This window comes from Chelon labrosus (assembly GCF_963514085.1).
Source record: "Chelon labrosus genome assembly, chromosome: 15".
NCBI lineage: Eukaryota > Metazoa > Chordata > Actinopteri > Mugiliformes > Mugilidae > Chelon > Chelon labrosus.
The window spans coordinates 23,138,688-23,156,785 of NC_140348.1; the positions used below are offsets into that span (position 1 = coordinate 23,138,688).

General features: G+C 42.3%; 1 protein-coding gene across 1 annotated transcript in view; it reads right to left on the reverse strand.

Moving 5' to 3' along the window:
- adgra1b (adhesion G protein-coupled receptor A1b) overlaps positions 1 to 18,098 on the reverse strand; it is a 182,217-nt gene that overhangs the window by 11,896 nt on the left and 152,223 nt on the right. Inside the window, exons 16-17 of the mRNA XM_084562352.1 lie at positions 15,659 to 15,776; positions 3,539 to 3,684 (exon numbers count right to left, since the gene is read on the reverse strand). Of these exons, the coding sequence (XP_084418478.1) occupies positions 3,539 to 3,684; positions 15,659 to 15,776 (264 nt within the window). The remainder of the gene's footprint in view (positions 1 to 3,538; positions 3,685 to 15,658; positions 15,777 to 18,098) is intronic.

Consider the following 18,098-nt stretch of genomic DNA (forward strand, 5'->3'; position numbering starts at 1 on the left):
GTGGGAAGCCTCAAACTGAATAACTGAGCCCAAACATTCACTACACACTAAGTTCTGCTATTCCAGACGAGAATGTGTACCTATACCTATGTGAAAACTGCAGAACATGAGGTTCAAATCGTTTTAAAACTACAAATAATACACGTACTAATGAGGTGTAACTTTTTGTGTCAGATAAAAACTTTAAATGGGACCTGGCATTCATTGGTGTGGATGTTACTTAGACATGTAGGACCCACCGAGACCAGACCAGGCACCCCCACCCCATAGCAATGACACTCCTTGATGGCAGCAGCCATCCCACACTTTAGGAACAACTCAAAAAACATGAAGAACAGCACAAGGTGTTGACCTGGCCTCCAAATTCACTAGATGCCAAACTGATCAAGTATCTGTGGGATGATCCACAGAGGCCCCTCCGACACCACAGGACACCCTCAGAAGGCCCATGTCCATTCTCTGATGAGTCCCAACTGTTTCAGAGGCACAAGGGAGACCTATGCAACATTAGCAAATACAGTTGTACATGTCTAATCTAACTATTTCAGAAGTTTAGCCATTACTCTCAGCAAACTATTGTGACTTCTCTGCTCTCGTGCCAACTTGCTTTCATGTCGTGCTGTTACAGTCATATACAGTCAGTTTGTTTAACGGGTTATCACACGAAAAGCAGAGCATTCTGTAATCCTGTTAGGATGTTTTCCCTCTGAACACCTATATGGATATATTCTTTTAATCCTATCACAGAAATTACGCTTTTTTTTTCTTACAATTATTAATTTACACCTTGCTGGGAAATTACTTGGCGAGAGCTTACAAAGTCACAGATAATGGTGATGGCAATACTTAGAGGAATGAGATTAAAACAGCTGCTCATCAGTCCTGCTCCCCAGGGCCAGACGTTGCTTCATTTAATCTGCTGGAACCTCCAAAAAAAAGAAAAAGATAAAAAAAGTTGGATGACCCGCTGAGCTCAGACAAGGCTTTACTGAGACAAAAACTGCTGCAGAGAGACCCTTGACAGAAGCTTATCAGTCTCGGTTAGTGTTATTTTTGATAAGCAGTCATTTGCACTTTGAATGTCTCAGCTAAATAGGCCCTAATTCAGGAGTTGTATCTCGGGTCTCTGGCATTTATCAGTCAACTTTTTTTGCATTAAGCGAATCATTAACCTAAGATCCGATCTTGAGCAAACGTGGTCGAACTCCACAAGGAGAGCCAAACGATATAAACAGGGAGACCTGACTGTTATGTCACTATAGACTGAACAAAGCTGGAGGAGAAAAAAAAAAATGCAAACTAGCTGTGGATGTCTCCGCGGATAAACGATGCAATAACTCATCTGTGTAAAGCCACTGCTGCTCTCTAAAGAAACCACGAGCCGGCAAAACACCTGAGACGAAAAAGTATTATAAATCAAAAGAGACACAAACATGTCTATGCTTAAATGCATGGCTGAGTGCACCTGCCTCTGCAAACGCACCGTCATCGCAGTGAGTGGATGGAAAAATGGAAATTGCTGGTTTTCTGGCTGATCTTGCCCCCAAATATTTCAACCTATTCACATGAATTAATGACTTTTAATAAAGTTTATAAACTCAAACAAATGACACATGAAATAACCATGGTAAAAGCAAAAGTATAGCCCTATATTTATTACCTCCAAACCCATTAAAACGGAATCAGGAGTTTCAGATTAGGTACCATTGATTACAGTCCCCCAAGGGAGATTGTAATCAATGGCCCTGACACTGAGAGTCTGCTGTCCTCTTTGATACTCATGTCATCATGACAGGCTCTAAAGAGCTCTCCTAAGCCTTGTGGATACAGATGAGTCTAAAAAGAGATATAAAAAGTCTCTCCGAAAGATTTGAAATAAATCGTTCCACTGTAAAGAAATCGCCCACAAGCGACGGAGATTTCAAACAACTGCAAATTTGTTCAGGACAGACCGTCCCGGAAAATTTAGCCCAAGACCTGACCGCCAGACGCAAACAGAAGCCTCCGTGAACCCCGAAATGTCAAAACAAGATCTGCAGGTAACTCTGCAACTGTCAACTTGAATGCACTTTCCTTGACCTGCATGAAAGGCATGCCTGGAAAAAGCAGCACGACCAAATAGCATTAAATCAAAGTTGCAGTTTCACAGTAAACGTACAGGTAAAGACTGTGTGTTCAACCAAGAAGACAGATGGTGTAGTTTGGAGTTCCTTCGTTTCCTTAGGGACTGGGCAGCCGCTGATTCCACAATGCACTCGGCATCATATCAAAGTTCAGTTGAAATTGAAGCAACAGATCCAGCATCCATCCCATCAAAGATCTGATCAGTACGGTCCTAGAGTAGAGCCACGTGGAGCCACGTTATCGATGACCCGACCACACTTCCACCAGACTCACATGTGTTTTCGTTCAATTAATACTCTGCTCTACCTCCACCAGTTACAAGGACATGTTGGATTATAAGCGGTACTTATTTTTAACTCTTTTTTAAACAACTCTCAATGTCCCACAGGATGCTTTACGGAGCAGTTGGCATGGCAACTGGTAGTTGCCATTTGGTCACATCCTGTTTCTATAGCATCATATAACCAACTAAAACGAAACATATCCAAACAACTGACACTTGAACATGCATCAGCATTATATTAACTACCTAAAGTGACAGAAACCATCCTTTTATGACAAATTTTACATGTATTTTACTATTTTTAAGTCCCATCCACTAACATGGAGGGGGTGGAGCTTATGTCCTATACTGTAGCCAGTCACCAGGGGGAGCTCTACTTGCTTTGTCTTCACTTTTGAGGAGCAGTTCCGCCGTCCATCTTTATACTGTCTATGTTCACAACCCAACAGGACGGAAACCTGCCTGTCCAGTATTAAAAAAATGTATTACCGGTATGTAAGATTATTATATGTTTCCTTCAGTGAAATTTTATTCAGAAAAGTAAGCAGAGACGTTGTCAGATAAATGCACTGGAAGAGAAAGTTAATATTTCTTATGAAATGTATGCTAGCAGCATTACATGTAAAACTTTACCTAAATACCCAGCCAGCTAGCTCCAGTGCAAGTAGCTTCCAGCTTCCAATAAAATGCTACTGAAGAAAATGTGGTGATGATGAATTATATGACAAATCATACGCATCCCTGGGGTCTACTTTTCTGAATGAAGAACCCTTGCTGTGACGGAGCACACGGATAATTAAATAAGTATATTCATGTTGTCGTATTGTCACTAATCTGAACGCTTCCTTCGCTCTCGCTCATAACAATGAAGGAAAGCTGGGCCAGAAATTGCTTGTGAATGTGTAAGACATCCACGTCCGTCTCACCGGCTCAGCAGAGCCGTGGCCTGTGAAGAAATTTGAAAAAAGAAAGCGAATATAATTGCGCAGTGAACCCGTCGCTGGCCTCTGAAGATGAACACGCAGCGAGCAGCAGCGAGCGCACAAGAAAAGCTCAAAAACACTGTTTACGCGCTTCTCGTGTGGAGGCCGGCAGAGGATTGAGAAGGGTTGCAAGGACGTTTGTGCTTACCTCAGCAGGGGCTGTCTGGGGGGCGGAGGCGGGTCGCCGTCTTGACTCTGCGGAGGCTTCTTTGTCACCTGCTTGTAAATGTTCCTGGCCGTCACACCGAGCCACAGCATGGTCGACAGAGACGAGTAGTGCAGCACGACCCCGACCTGAGATAGGGCGACGGAGGTAGAATCAGGTTATATTTATGATTTTCTTGAACTTCTGCTTATACTGTACAGTGTGTGCCTTTGAAAAACGTCAGCCTCGATTATATTCCTGTGACTCAAAGGAAAGATGTTCAGGATGAGTTGGCAGTCCTCTCTAAAAAAAGAAAAAACATCAATGTCACACCAAGGGTGTCTCAACAGACACTTTCCTTCAAGACCTGCCTGCTTTGTGTTATCCTTAACTTGAAGACAATGGTGCAGGAACCAAAAGACGAGTTCAAAAAGTGCTATTGAATCATCAAGGTTGTCGAGGATAAGAGCATTATGGTGAGGTTATACTGGTGGAAACTGAGCACCTCCTTATCAGTTGAGTTAGAGGACATGAGGCGCGCTCGGTGAATAACAAATCTGAATATGAATGATAGTCACGTTGACAATATCAGCGCGTGACTGTTTTCCCAAAATGAAACCGTACACATATCTCCGCTCCTCCTCGTTTTAATATTCATGAATTATGTTTGAATCATCTAACTTTGTTTAAAGGCTTCGGCAGCTCGCAGAATGAGAGCACGGAGAGCTGCAGTAGAAAGAAAAAAGAAGAAGGAAGAATGGATGGATGGATGGGGAAAATTAAAATGCACCGCCGAGCCTTTCCTCCACCTAGTCAGTCCGTTCATAATGTATGGCGACCTGAGATACCCAATCAAATGGCCTCTCTCCGGCGCGATAGGCCTAGGGACCGGAGCTAGCGCGCCGGAGTCCGGACGCTAATTGGAAGTGTCCTTGAGCTGGTTATAGAGAGCAGAGAGCGGGTGGTAAGTCAATCACTGCTTCGGAGTCCACACACTTCAGAGCTTCATTAGTGCCAAGAGCGGGCAGAAAGGAAATGTGTTTTAAATATGGTTATCAGGGGGGGAGGGAGGCCTCCTCACATTAACAGTATGGTGGAGATCGGAGGAAGCACATTTAGCATAATTGGCTGATTAATATCCTCAGGGCATTGTTTTACTGTTACTGACTGATCAAACAAACAACTAATCCTCGAATATAGAGATTATACCAGTCAGTGATAAGAAAGCAACGTAGCCAGAGTTATCTTTGACCAATGATGATGATTTTTAAAAGACAAATCTAACAGTTGAAGCAGTCAAGCACACACTGTACATCATAAAAAGTAATAATAAGTAATTAACCTATTCTGTTTCACTTGCATAACTTACATACACCGATCAGGCATAACATTATGACCAGCTTCCCAATATTGTGTAGGTCTCCTTTGTGGTGGCTCATCAGAGAATGGACATGGGCCCTCTGAGTGTGTCCTGTGGTGTCTGGCAACACAATGTTGTTAGTGGGGGGCCTTTGAGGGGAGGGGCCTCTGTGGATCATCCCACAGATACTTGATCAGTTTGGGATCGAGTGGAGGCCAGGTCAACACCTTGTGCTGTTCTTCATGTTTGTTTTTTTTTTTTTTAATTGTTCCTGAAACGTTTTTGTGTGTGTGTCGGTGTCAGGCAGGGTGTCATGAAGGAGTGTCGTTGCTATGGGGTGGGGGTGCCTGGTCTGGTCTAGGTGGGTGCTACATGTCTGAGTAACATCCACACCAATGAATGCCAGGTCCAAAAGTTTCCCAGCAGAACACTGAACTGTCCCACTTCTCCTGTCAGTGGTCATAATGTTTTGGCTGATTAGTTTATACTATATTACGATCATTTATGTAACTTCTAGATAACTAGCAACCTCTATACCACAATTTGTTTTGGTACAATAATTCTGACCTAGCATAGCAGACACAATTCTTATCAGAACATGCGTCTTGTAACACATCATGTAGATTTCATTATGGGGCATTTTTCAACAGATACATCACTGCATAAAGCCCTTCAAACAATTTGATTGGTCCGTCAGATCTCTGCCAGAGCATAACCAGCTCCCAACAGAGTGGCTCCAAACAAACATTCCCTCAGAAAAATGTTGTGCTCAGGAGAAGTTAGGTCTGGCTTTGATGCAGGATTATTGAATGTGAGGGTTGACTTCTATCTTCTGATTTACCATGTTTTTGACATCCACCATTAAGAGAAAGCGAGGCAGCTTGAAAAATGGAACTATCATCCAGGGTGATACAATGCCATTTTAACTCATCCTGATACTGACGGTCCAGGAAGGGATCTGATAATTGTAGCCTGACTAACGCAGAGACCCAGCCCACATTGCATGATACAAAACAAAACAGCTGCACAAGACCACAAGAAGTGGCTGTGAAGTCCTACACAATATCTCACAGTGAGCACATCCTCTCACCTCAGGCAACGGAGAAACGGATGGGAAACCCAACAAAAAACAAACTGCATCCTGACACCTGAGATGAGTGACGAGCAAGGCCAGTCAGAAAATGGTGTCACCAGAAAAACATATCCTCTCATGAGCTGACAACAGTCCGTATTAAGTTTTCTTTGAATTGTTCTCTCTCAATTGCAACGGTGGAAAAAGATAAAATAAAAACTGCAGCATGTGGAGATGAATGTTTCACAAGAGTCAACACTGACTTCTTTTTGGCTTTGAGTTGTGAGTAAAACATTTTTTTTCTTCTTCTTCTCTAGACTGCGAAAGGAGTATGATTTATGGAGGTCCATACCGGAGTGACTTGACTGCTAAACATGCTGCTAAATGGATGTTTGACATTTTGATATTTCACGATTCAGAGCCGGCGCGTGCTCTCACCTGATGCACCTTTGTTAGCAGAGAATTCGGGTAAATACTAAATATCACTCAGCGATTGGATCAGTGAGCGGCGCAGCGATCGCACGGTTAACGGGACGGGAGCTGGAAGCGCTCCCAGAAAGCCTGATCAATGTGTCCCCGTTAAAACAGTCACAACTCCCGTCGCCTCAGAGTGACCTCGCATGTAGGTGTCAACGAAGCATAAATAAGTGAAGCAGAGGCTTGATTCTGTGACAGCCAAACAGTACTGTGATCTACAGTATTTTGCGTATATCTGGGGTTCCTAAATGAATGAGTTTGTACACTGATCAGGCATAACATTATGGCCACCTTCCTAATATTGTGTAGGTCTCCCTTGTGCCGTCAAAATAGTTGTGACTCATAAGAGAATGGACATGGGCCTTCTGAGAGTGTCCTGTGGTGTCTGGCAACACAATGTTGTTAGTGGGGGGTCTTTGAGGGGAGGGGCCTCTGTGGATCATCCCACAGATACTTGATCAGTTTGGGATCTAGTGAATTTGGAGGCCAGGTCAACACCTTTTGCTGTTCTTCATGTTTTTTTTTAGTCGTTCCTAAACCGTTTTTGTGTGTGTGCCTGTGTCAGGCTACATCCTGCTGGGCATCCTGCCATCAAGGAGTGTCATTGCTATGGGGTGGGGGTACCTGCTCTGGTCTAGGCGGGGGGTACATGTCTAAGTAACATCCACACAAATGCCAGGTCCAGAAGTTTCCCAACAGAACACTGAATTGTCACAAGGTGGTCAATGTTATTCACTTCTGCTGTCAGTGGTCATAATATTGTGACTGATCGGTGTACTTGGCAACACTATAGATCAATAGTCAGCGTTTCCAAGCTTGAATCTCACACACATATGGTTACAGACTTAGAATTGCAGTGCTTTCAGGTAAGCGGCCTTTCATTATAATTTGTGCAAAACTGGATCAGATGTGACAAGACAAATGTGAAGACAAGACAGATATGTCACCTTTGACACCAAGTCCAATCAGTATTCAGTAGGAGCAGGAATTTTATGTCAGACGTCACATTAAAAGAAGAATTGACACAAAACACTTGCCGTGTCCCTTAATGCGCTACAAACTGACTCAGCTATAATAAGCAGGGAAACGTAGATTCTACTCGCAGTCACTTAGAAACATGAAGGAGATCCTGGTAATATTTTAGCAATTATTTTCTTTTTATTATTATCTAATCATCTAAGACTAATTTTCACTTGGACTGGGAGGATTGGATCTTCCCGTCACTTTTTTAAAAAAGAAAATGACCTCTAAATCTTGTCCCGCGGTGATCTGAGTTGATAAAAATGCTAATTCTCTCATCTGGTCACTTTCAATTACTGTTTTATGGCGTGGGCGTTGCCTGTCAGGCTACTCAGAGGTTGCGCTGCTGTATTAATGGAGTTTGTTGGAGTCATATGCAGTATGAAAGTAAGACTCCTCAAGGCTGGAAAACATATACGCCCCTCTTTCTTTGTAGTTTTTCCAAGGATATTAATGTATTGCTGTATGAAAATGTTTGATACCAGGATTAAACATGGCTTGAGTTAAGATAAAAGGTAACCCAACCTGTCTGTCAAACTAATCTGGTCTTTGACCTTTTAGAACGGTCAGTGCATCAACAATAATAATAATAATAATTACATAGAATTTTGGATGTTTTATGCTATTTTGTAGCCTGTCGTAGCCAGATTCAACTCTCAGTCTAGTCTAGAAACACTCAAATGGGATTTGTTTCAACTGATACAGAGACAAATAATGCTTCTGCACACAACTGGATAGTCCTACAACCAATCACAGCCTTTTTGTTGTGAACAAATTCAACTCCTTCGGCGGAGCACAATCAGTTCCCAAGGGAGTGGTTCAAGACAAACATACGTCTTTTTGATGAATCCAGCTCTTGGTGCTTATCTCAGAATACAGTAACCACTGCCGTATTTTCGCATACTACCAATAACTACCAGATTTCGCCAAGCACCACAAAATAATATGACTAATTACAGTATAGACATAACAACTAACTACAGAGCTTCAGACACTGTAAAATAGTACCAGAGCATTTAAACACAGCGGTTAGTAAGCAGAGGAAATACACTGATCAGGCATAACATTATGACCACCTTCCTAATATTGTGTAGGTCTCCCTTGTGCCTCCAAAACAGTTGTGACTCATCAGAGAATGGACATGGGCCTTCTGAGGGTGTCCTGTGGTGTCTGGCAACAGAATGTTGTTAGTGGTTGGCCTTTGAGGGGAGGGGCCTATGTGGATCAGTTTGGGATTTAGTGAATTTGGAGGCCAGGTCAACACCTTGTGCTGTTCTTCATGTTTTTTTTATAGTTGTTCCTAAAGCGTTTTTGTGTGTGTTCAAAAAAGGTCCAAAAGTTTCCCAGCAGAACACTGAATTGTCACAAGATGGTAAATGTTATTTACTTTTCCTGTCAGTGGTTTTAACGTTGACTGGCTGATCGGTATATGTTGATATACTTGACTATAAATCTGGAGTTAGGAATCTAAAGGAATACTGACGTACTTAACTTAGATTTTCTGTGCTGTAAGCTAAACGTGAACTTGGTTGCTAATTTAAATGAGATCTACATCTAGCTCTGAAGTGTTGATTTGTCACGGCACCTTTTAGTTCGAGTGCACTGTAGCATTTCCTGTCAAGAAAAACACCATCTGATGAATTGTTTCAAAAATTTAGCATATGCTAACAGTGCTGTGTTGGAAAGTCCCTCTGAGCCTTCTTCTATGTTCTATTCATTACACTGGCTACCGACTGTTTTTGATGCATAGGTAATCAGTCTACTGGAAGCCCTCTTACATGTGGGGAAATGAACTCGGGAACACTCAAATTGGACCCAATGGAAGTACAAAGCAAATCACTGCCGATACTGTAATGTCTTTCTCTTTTTTTTCCTTTCACCATCGTTTGCCGTCGCAACTAATTTCACAGTGATGCACTAATGAGGAAATCCTCTGTACAGCATCTTAAAGCTGACAGCTGGATGTAACCTCAGATCTGGGTCACATCCTCAGCCAAGTTCTCTGCTAAATTAATAGGTTAGTTAACGCTGGTCACACTCGCTGAACAATCACCCGAGAAGTGTGATCCGAATTTTGATTGTCCGAGGTAAAATGAGGCGAGGTGAGGGGAAAACAAGGACGTGCTATGTGCCGCTCGGCTGCTTTATACGGGGAAAACGGAGGACGCGGTGTGACAGCTGGGGTGTTGCGCGAATCAATGAGAAGGCAAGAGTTGTTTGAAGAAAAGATAGAAACAGAGATTAGAGATGACTTTGACGCTGCGAAGGAATCGAAGGCTGCATAGCGACAGTTCCACAGAGGGCGGGGAGGCGGTGCAGTACTGAAGAGTGGGAAGATGAGTAGTACTGGATGCAGGTGGAGGTGGTAAAGGTGGAGGGGGGGAAGGAGTGCTGGCTTAAAATGCTGTGAGAGCTGCCAAAGCTAGTTTCAGCACTCCTTGAAGTTATTTCTTTTGGAGGGAGAGCGTACACTTATTTGTCCTTAGAGGAGGAGGGGGTGTAAAGAAGGATGGAGGGGTGACATGGGGGACTCCAGAGAGCTCAGAACTATGTGCGTCGTGTGTGAACCTGACTGAGTGTATGCAGGATAACACATCTCCTCAAGCAGTCCTGTAATTACCACGCACTGTGTCTTGCGAGACCCGTCTCAATCCCAGTGGACCCAGCAGAAATTCTAAGAGAGTTAATCTGTTATCTTAGCGGTGATTGGATAAAGGAGGAGGGGCATTAAAATATTAAAGTACCCATATTAAAGTACATTTATTTATTAAAGTGAAATAAGTTCAGGGTCAACTAAGTTACACGACTCTGTTAACAACTCCTGCACTGACACTGCTGGACAGGAGGTGTGCTATTACGAGTAGATTTATACGTAAACTTCATGAAACGCCTGTAAATTGTCACAAATTAATTTATACACTGATAACTCTCAGACGTTAGAATAGCCTGCTTAGCAGAAAACCTAATGAAAAACATACATTTAACGCATAGACCCTATAAAGGGGAAATGGCTGGTTTTACTGTTGAGCACTAAAAATGACACATTTTACTATTTTTCTCAAAAATTAAACCCTAACATTGCAGAATGCATGATTATATTAAATCATGGCTGTGAGATTAGAAAATGTGGTTATAATGGTAGTCAATGGGGCAGTTTTGTCCGCTGGTGATTCAAGAGGGTCGTAAATTTTAAATCTGATGCTACACAAAAACTAACAATGCATCAACGTCAATATTTCAGATAATCTTGGTCAAATTGAGGAATGATGTGAAAAAAAAAAATGCCCCAGCCTCATTAAACATTAGTTTTATGTAAAAAAAAAAACAACATTTTTTTTTGTATTTTTGATTTTTTTTGTAAAAAAACAACTGTGACCTTAAAGGGAAACTACTGTTACTTGCATAAAATATGATCGCTTACTCACCCATATGTTTAGAGCTGCGTATATCCATATAGTGGGAGTGAATGGGGCACCGAAACGCAGCCTCTAAAAACTCGAAACTCGTTCATTTCACCAATATTTTGTGCCCCAGTCATTCCCACTATATGGATATATATGCAGATCTAAATATTCGAACAACTACCAATTACACAAAAGTTATATGGTTGAGTAAACGATCGTATTTTATGCCACAAATAAGGTCAAGGTTGCAAAAAACAGTTGTTCCCCTTTAAGTAATTGAACTGCCATTTAAAGGGTTAAAATCCTCAAAATGACTGAATGTTTGGTAGTTTTGTAAAGTGCTGAAGTGGTTTAAGAGATTTATGCAGAAAAAAAAATAATCAGTTAAATTTTTATAGCAGTTTTTTGGAAGGTTAGTGGACTTTTTTGTCTTTAATGACGGTTAACCTATTAGAATTGTATTTAATTATTATTTTTTTTATTCCAAACTTTTTACAGAGAGAGATTCTGTTACCAAAAACGGTGCCATATGCGCTAACACAGCCAAAATGACAGCCAGACGAAGAGGGGAAAAAAAATGCCCAAATGGACAAAAATGTCCACAATGATGCATGAGATAATTAAGGGAAATGGTGTGCCTTCAGAAAAAAAGGGGAAAATCCAAGCTGAAGGATTTTGATTAAAACTGCAGTTGATGGTATATTATCATTATAAGCCCGGTGACATTTAAAACTGCAGGTACCTGAATGCTTATTATAAAGTTACAAACTCATGTCACACTCCCATTGACTTACTCGCTCACCTATCCAACAACTTCACTCCTCACTGAAATGTAATATAATATCAAAGAATCCCTAGAAAAGATGACATGCAGTCAAACTGGATGTTTCTTTAAAATTGTTCAGTCATGTCTTGGTGTGACAAACACATGCCATGTCAACATGTTTCTACATGCATCTGGCTTCCCTTCAGCTCAAAATGCATCAAGCTAACCATCTGATTTAAAAGTTGTTAACTCTCTATATCATTGTAATTTTGCTGATCAGATTAAATGTTTAAGAGCTGTTAATTTCAGTTTGCATCTCCCTGCCAGTCATACACCGGTAGTCATAGCCCAGCCTGGACAACAGCCTGACCTTTAGTGTGGATCAACTGGCACAGAAACTAAGGGTAAAACCGTTTTTCTTTTATTAAAATAAAACACGTTTTTGTCACAGGGACACAAAAAAGCATTACAACGAAGTAGTACCACGAACCGTGATGTCTGTCTTTGACTTCACAGATACCCTTTATCCCCGCGCTGCTCGCTCTACCTCAAAAATAGCTTGATGCAGTTCATTACCGCGCTTTGTGCTTCATTATGGCAGATAAATATCAAACTCATCATTGTGTACCATTTGAAAGGGCGGCCTCGTCCCCACTGGCACCGAGAGGAGAGCCGGGCTCTGTCGTTTTGAGTTCACGAAGGGCTCCTGCGAAACGCTGCCCCAGAATATATCAATCCTTGTCTCGAATTCAAAAAACACTTTGCACCAGAGCAGATCTGTTAAACTGTTTTTACTCCCTCAGGTAAAAAACTGAACTAGAACTGCAGTGGACCTTGTAAATGGAATAAATTACAGAGGTTTTGAAAACAAAAATTTATTACATTTTGTACTTTTGACTCTTGTTATGCCTGGTATCAGTTAGATTACCTAATTAAATAAAGGTTATATCTCTTTTCTTCGGCCTTCTTTTGTGACTTGTCCTTCACTTGAATTAATAGATTTAATGAAATGTGATGAGGATTTATCTAAGCGTGCACATCATTTAAAATCTCTAAATTGGGAACTACTGTTTTTTTACAACCTGGACCTTTTTTCTGGCATAAAACACGGTCGTTTACTCACCCATATAACGTTTGTGTAATTCGTATTCCTTCGGGAGATATTTAGATCAGCGTATATCTATATAGTGGGAGTGACTGGGGCACCGAAACTCAGCCTCTAAATAACGCATTATCTGTCTCTGAGCGCCGCGCGCACCCTCGACGGTCGGCTTGTTTACCTGTAATTTGCTACTGCTATGGTTCGTCCACAACCTCAGAGTCAGAAAAATATTCAGCCATGTTGCAAAAAAACTGGCAGTAGCAAATTACAGGTATTTAGAGGCTGCATTTCGGTGCTCCAGTCACTCCCACTACATGGATATACGCTGATCTAAATATCTCCCGAAGGAATACGAATTACACAAAAGTTATATGGGTGAGTAAACGACCGTATTTTTTGCCAGAAATAAGGTCCAGGTTGTAAAAAACAGTAGTTCCCCTTTAAGCAACCAATGCTCAAAGCGAGTTGCAAACGGTTTGCTTACATTTCAAACGAAAAGGTTTAATTCAGTCCCTTTTCCCTTGTCATTCCCCTAATGCGGGGGAAGCGCTTATTACCGCATATATTGTAAAGTTGTCACTGTGAAGTTAAACAGGAGGGGGCAGGTGAGCATTTCACGGCAAACACCAGTCATTTTGTGTCAGCTACAGCTGTTGGGGAAGACTTGACGGCTGAGACGTGAGCGCAGAGTTTATTTTTTTTCCCTCCTGCCAGACAGCTCGTGAAAAGCTGGCCGCGTCTCAGCGCGTACAGAGGTGGAGGAGTCATTACAGCGTGGAATAAGGGGGCCACCTAAAGTGCTTGTGACAGCAGAAGAGGCAGCCGAGTCTCAAACGCACTGCAGCTCACTAAAAAAAATAAATAAAAGGGAGCAAGCAAGGTCCACTGATACGAGCAGGGAGTGACCGAAGGAAATGGAGAGTGTGAGTGAAAAGTTGAAAAGAGGTGTACATCAATCTCTTTGCAGCTACATACAGTAAATGCCTCGTCCCCTCCAGTGCTGAGGTGAGCTGACAGTGTGAGATGCTCTGCCTCAGCTGATGTTTCATGCTTACCACCCGAACTGGTCCGGCTATCAATCAAACAGAAAGGAAATCCACCAGGACCACATGGCCTTCTAATCACGTGAGGAAGTTAAAGAAGGCCAAGGCACAGAGAAAATATATGCATCATCTATCACCTGTCACTTCAGAGAATGTAGGCGTTTCCATCAGCTACAGAGTTAACCGTGCACCAGTTTCTTTGCAATCTTCCATACGATCTGTATTCATTATACGGTGTATTAAAATCTAATATCATTTATGGGATTCCTCTTTGTTCCAACTCCATTCTTTCTGCACGAAAGCCTAAAAATAGTGAAGTGCTGGCGGGCACAAAAGCATTTCTCTGACCTGTTTCCAAATCCATCCTGACATCCCAAATCTCTGCGCGCCTCCACGAGTCTTGCTCACTCATTCATGTCTGTAGGCCGCGGAGACAGAGGCGCCCACCCACGTGACCACGCACTGAATTCAAAGTGCAAAAATCCGCAAGGCTGCGAGGACGGACCCGCGCGCCGCCCGCACAGCGGGCTCGCTCCCTCGCAATCCATCATCCTAGCCGGCCGTCGATGCTTATCCGTTTATACTTTTTGGGGACTAAACATCGAGCGGCTTCTCATTACGGGAATGACTAATCGCGCGAGGGGGAGGGCTGCTTTACAAGACACAGCCATTTGAGCGTGGCTTTATGAGAGCAGGGAGACGATGCGTGACGGGAGTGAAAGCAAAACTGATCCGAAACCTTATAAATGACAGCGAAATGTACGAGCTGGAAACAAGCGGCTGTGTCATCATTTGCAAAATAGTGCTTTAAAATGACAAACGCAAGGATGCTAAATGGCAACGTCGGCACGGTGACACACTACTGTCAACGTTTGAGGTGGATGGGGATGTTATTAGCCTATATAAGAGTATTTCAATAGAAAAAAATGAGTTGATTTTTACTTTCAACGAGTTAATGGGGGGTGGGGATACATCCTCTGGGAACCATGAACCTCTGAACCTTTCTTATTTTTGGTTTTGACATTCTGGTGCACGTACAGTAATCCAGTTTTGTGGTATAAATAGATTTAGTTTTTCCTATTTTATTTCCCTATAATCTATCTATCTATCTATCTATCTATCCTGAAAGACAAGTCACACTATTCCCAAAGTCAGTGGTTTTCATCGCCTGGGGACTATGAACACCGTAGCAAGCTGCTATATAAGTTATATAACAGTCATACTGCAAGCATGTCCGAATCATTCGATCATTACCGTCTTTGGCAGGGATACGAGCACAACACAACTCAAGAGAACTTTTTTTACCACCTACAAACAAACAAAAAAGCAGGTCCTACTTTCTTTATCTCGTGCATCCGTACGGGAACACTCATGCGAAAATAACCAAAAACTCACTCAGTGCTTACAAAGAAAGAAGTGCATTTGCTGGGGCTCAAGTACGCACACGTCACGTTTAATGAGCAGAGGCACAACACTGTTAAAACGACACGGGAACAAGTTTTTGAACAGAATTCTATTGATTTTAAAATCTTTTGTGCGCGGCCACTTTCCAAAGCGTCCTCAAAATTCGGGCCGCAACGCCCACCGCCAACCTTAGGCAACACACTAAGACAAAGGCAGACAATGGAGAGATTGGGGCTGAGTGCATACATGACGGGGAAAAGCCTGAATCATCAGCGCTCATTGTGTGCCACCGCTTTTCTGAAAGAGTGACCCCCCGCCATACGTGCAGGCAAACCGTGAAATTTCCCACAAAGCCGGGCTACCGTGCGTCCGCGCATGCACTCAGTAGCCTGGTCGCTGACACCTGAGTAGACACTCACAATCAATTTTATGAAAAGCTCTGAGAGCGGGACGAATGAAAAGGGAATGCACTTACTGCTTGACAGATGATGGGGTATTTGATTCGATTGATGCCGCCGGCGAACACAGCGAAGGTCAGCGCTGTGTGGAAATTGAGAAGCATGTGCCATCCCTTCCGACTGATGCGGATCGCGCTGCCGGAAAAAAAAAAAAAAGGAAGAAGAAGAATGGCAAAATTAGCAGGTACATTCCATGCCCTGAAATAAAGTCTCACTGAGTTTCAGTTTTCAAGGTGTGTTACCAATCAGCCACTTCTAGATGATTTAAGTCGGTCTTTTACAAGGTCTGCATAAATCACCCCTTTTCTTTTACCTCGCTACTACCATAAAGATTAACAACCACAGGAGAGACTGGTAATGCTGCTCATAGTGCAAACAAGGCTTTGTATACTCCCCCTGCCAATACATGGTGAATAACAGAATGTTTAGTGAAGTCAAGGTGAACCGGAGTCAACTATTCTCTAGAGGCTGCAGAAATCTACCAAAGAAAATATTATAACATTGTGTTTTTACATTGCGGTGAAAGAAAAATGATGTCAGACAGTTTCGCATTTAGACATGGAGACGTGTCCTAGCTGCCTGCACACTTAGGGAGTAACTGTATTACAATTATGGAAATGTTGAACACTGGAAACATTGCAGAGCATCATAACAGTAAAAATGCACATAAAATTTGATTCATGCCCATGAGGCTGTGGCCCCGGTGCATGCTGGGGGATGTGTCTGCGTGCACACGCCTTGGGACATTGCAACGTGCAAGGTTCAATTTATTTCAGCAAAATTAAACGTGATGTTTTGAGAAAATCATGAATGAATTAAATTAATGCACGTTTAATGCATCACAGTTTTACCTTTTCAGTATCTTTGATTTCTGAGGATGCGAAATGATTGAGATGCAAAAACTTCAACTAAATGTTTTTACATTTCTATACGACTCATTGCTAAAGCTAGTAAGAAGTGGACAGGCTTATTGGACAAAAGACTCTTAAAGGGGAACTACTGTTTTTTACAACCTGGCCCATTTTTCTAGCATACAATGCAATTGTTTACTCACCCATATAACTTTTGTTTCATTTGCACTCGTTCAGGAGATAATTAGATTAGCGTATATCCATATAACAGGAGTGAATGGGGCACCGAGACGCAGCCTCTAAATAACGCATTATCTGCCACCAAACCTGTTCATTTCGCCAATATTTTGTTATGATACGCTAGTGCTAGTCCCTGTTGAGTCCGGAGTTACCTGTTATCTGCTATGGTTCGTCCACAACCTCAGAATCAGAAAAATATTCAGCCATGTTGCAAAAAACTAGCAGCAGCAAATTATAGGCAAACAAGCCGACCATTGCAGGTGCACACGGCGCTCAGAGATGACATCATCAAGGTCAGAGGTTAGTAGGTCAATCTACAGACCCCGGATGATGACAACAGATAACTCTGGACTCAACAGGGAATAGCACTAGCGTATCATAACAAAATATTGGCGAAATGAACGAGTTTCGCGGCAGATAATGCGTTATTTAGAGGCTGCATCTCGGTGCCCCAGTCACTCCCACTATATGGATATACACTGATTAATTATCTCCTGAACGAGTGCAAATAAAACAAAAGTTATATGGGTGAGCATACAATCGTATTTTATGCCAGAAATAAGGTCCAGGTTGTAAAAAACGGTAGTTAGCCCTCTAAGATTTTCCTTTGTTAAAAGAAAACATGATCTAAAAAAAAGGATCAGGCCATCTATGCCATTCAGTGACAAACACGGACCGCTTTTAAGCTCCTAAAGGAGGTATAGTGTTTATGAGAATGCCGTGTGAAATCTCCCAACAATAAAGAGAAAAAAATATATAATCCAAAAAAAATCCAACATATCAGTTTTAAGACATGCACATTTCAACGGGCCACATAAATGGAGAAAGACACAACACTGCAGCATAAAAAGATTAATTTAAGCCCTTGGCTTTAAACTGCATAATGCTTATTTTACAACGGTGGACCTCAGGCGAAAGGCTATTCATAGACCTTTCTGTAAGAACTCAATCATCCAACGTGCAAACCTTCCCACACAGCTTTTCACCCACCTTCATGCATACAGTACACCACACGCAGTGGTACATGCACACAAAATCAGAATGACTCTGCTTGCTTCCAGTCGGCTGAGCCTGTTGAAGATCCCACAATGTAAATCCATGCACTAATATCCTCTTTGTGAAATATGGCAACAGCCGGGGTCTGTGCAGCCTTGAGCGGGGCACTTAACCCACATTATTGCTTTCCATCCAGCTGTTGGAAAAATAGACTAAATAGGTCAGACAATGGCAACATATTTGCCGGGCTGCGTGAATTACCAGACCATCTATTCGTTTAATTACTTTCCTGTGCCAGCTCCCTCCTTTTCATCCGTACAGTTGCTGTCACCATTTGAAATTATACAACCCTGGGCTGGAATTCTCCACC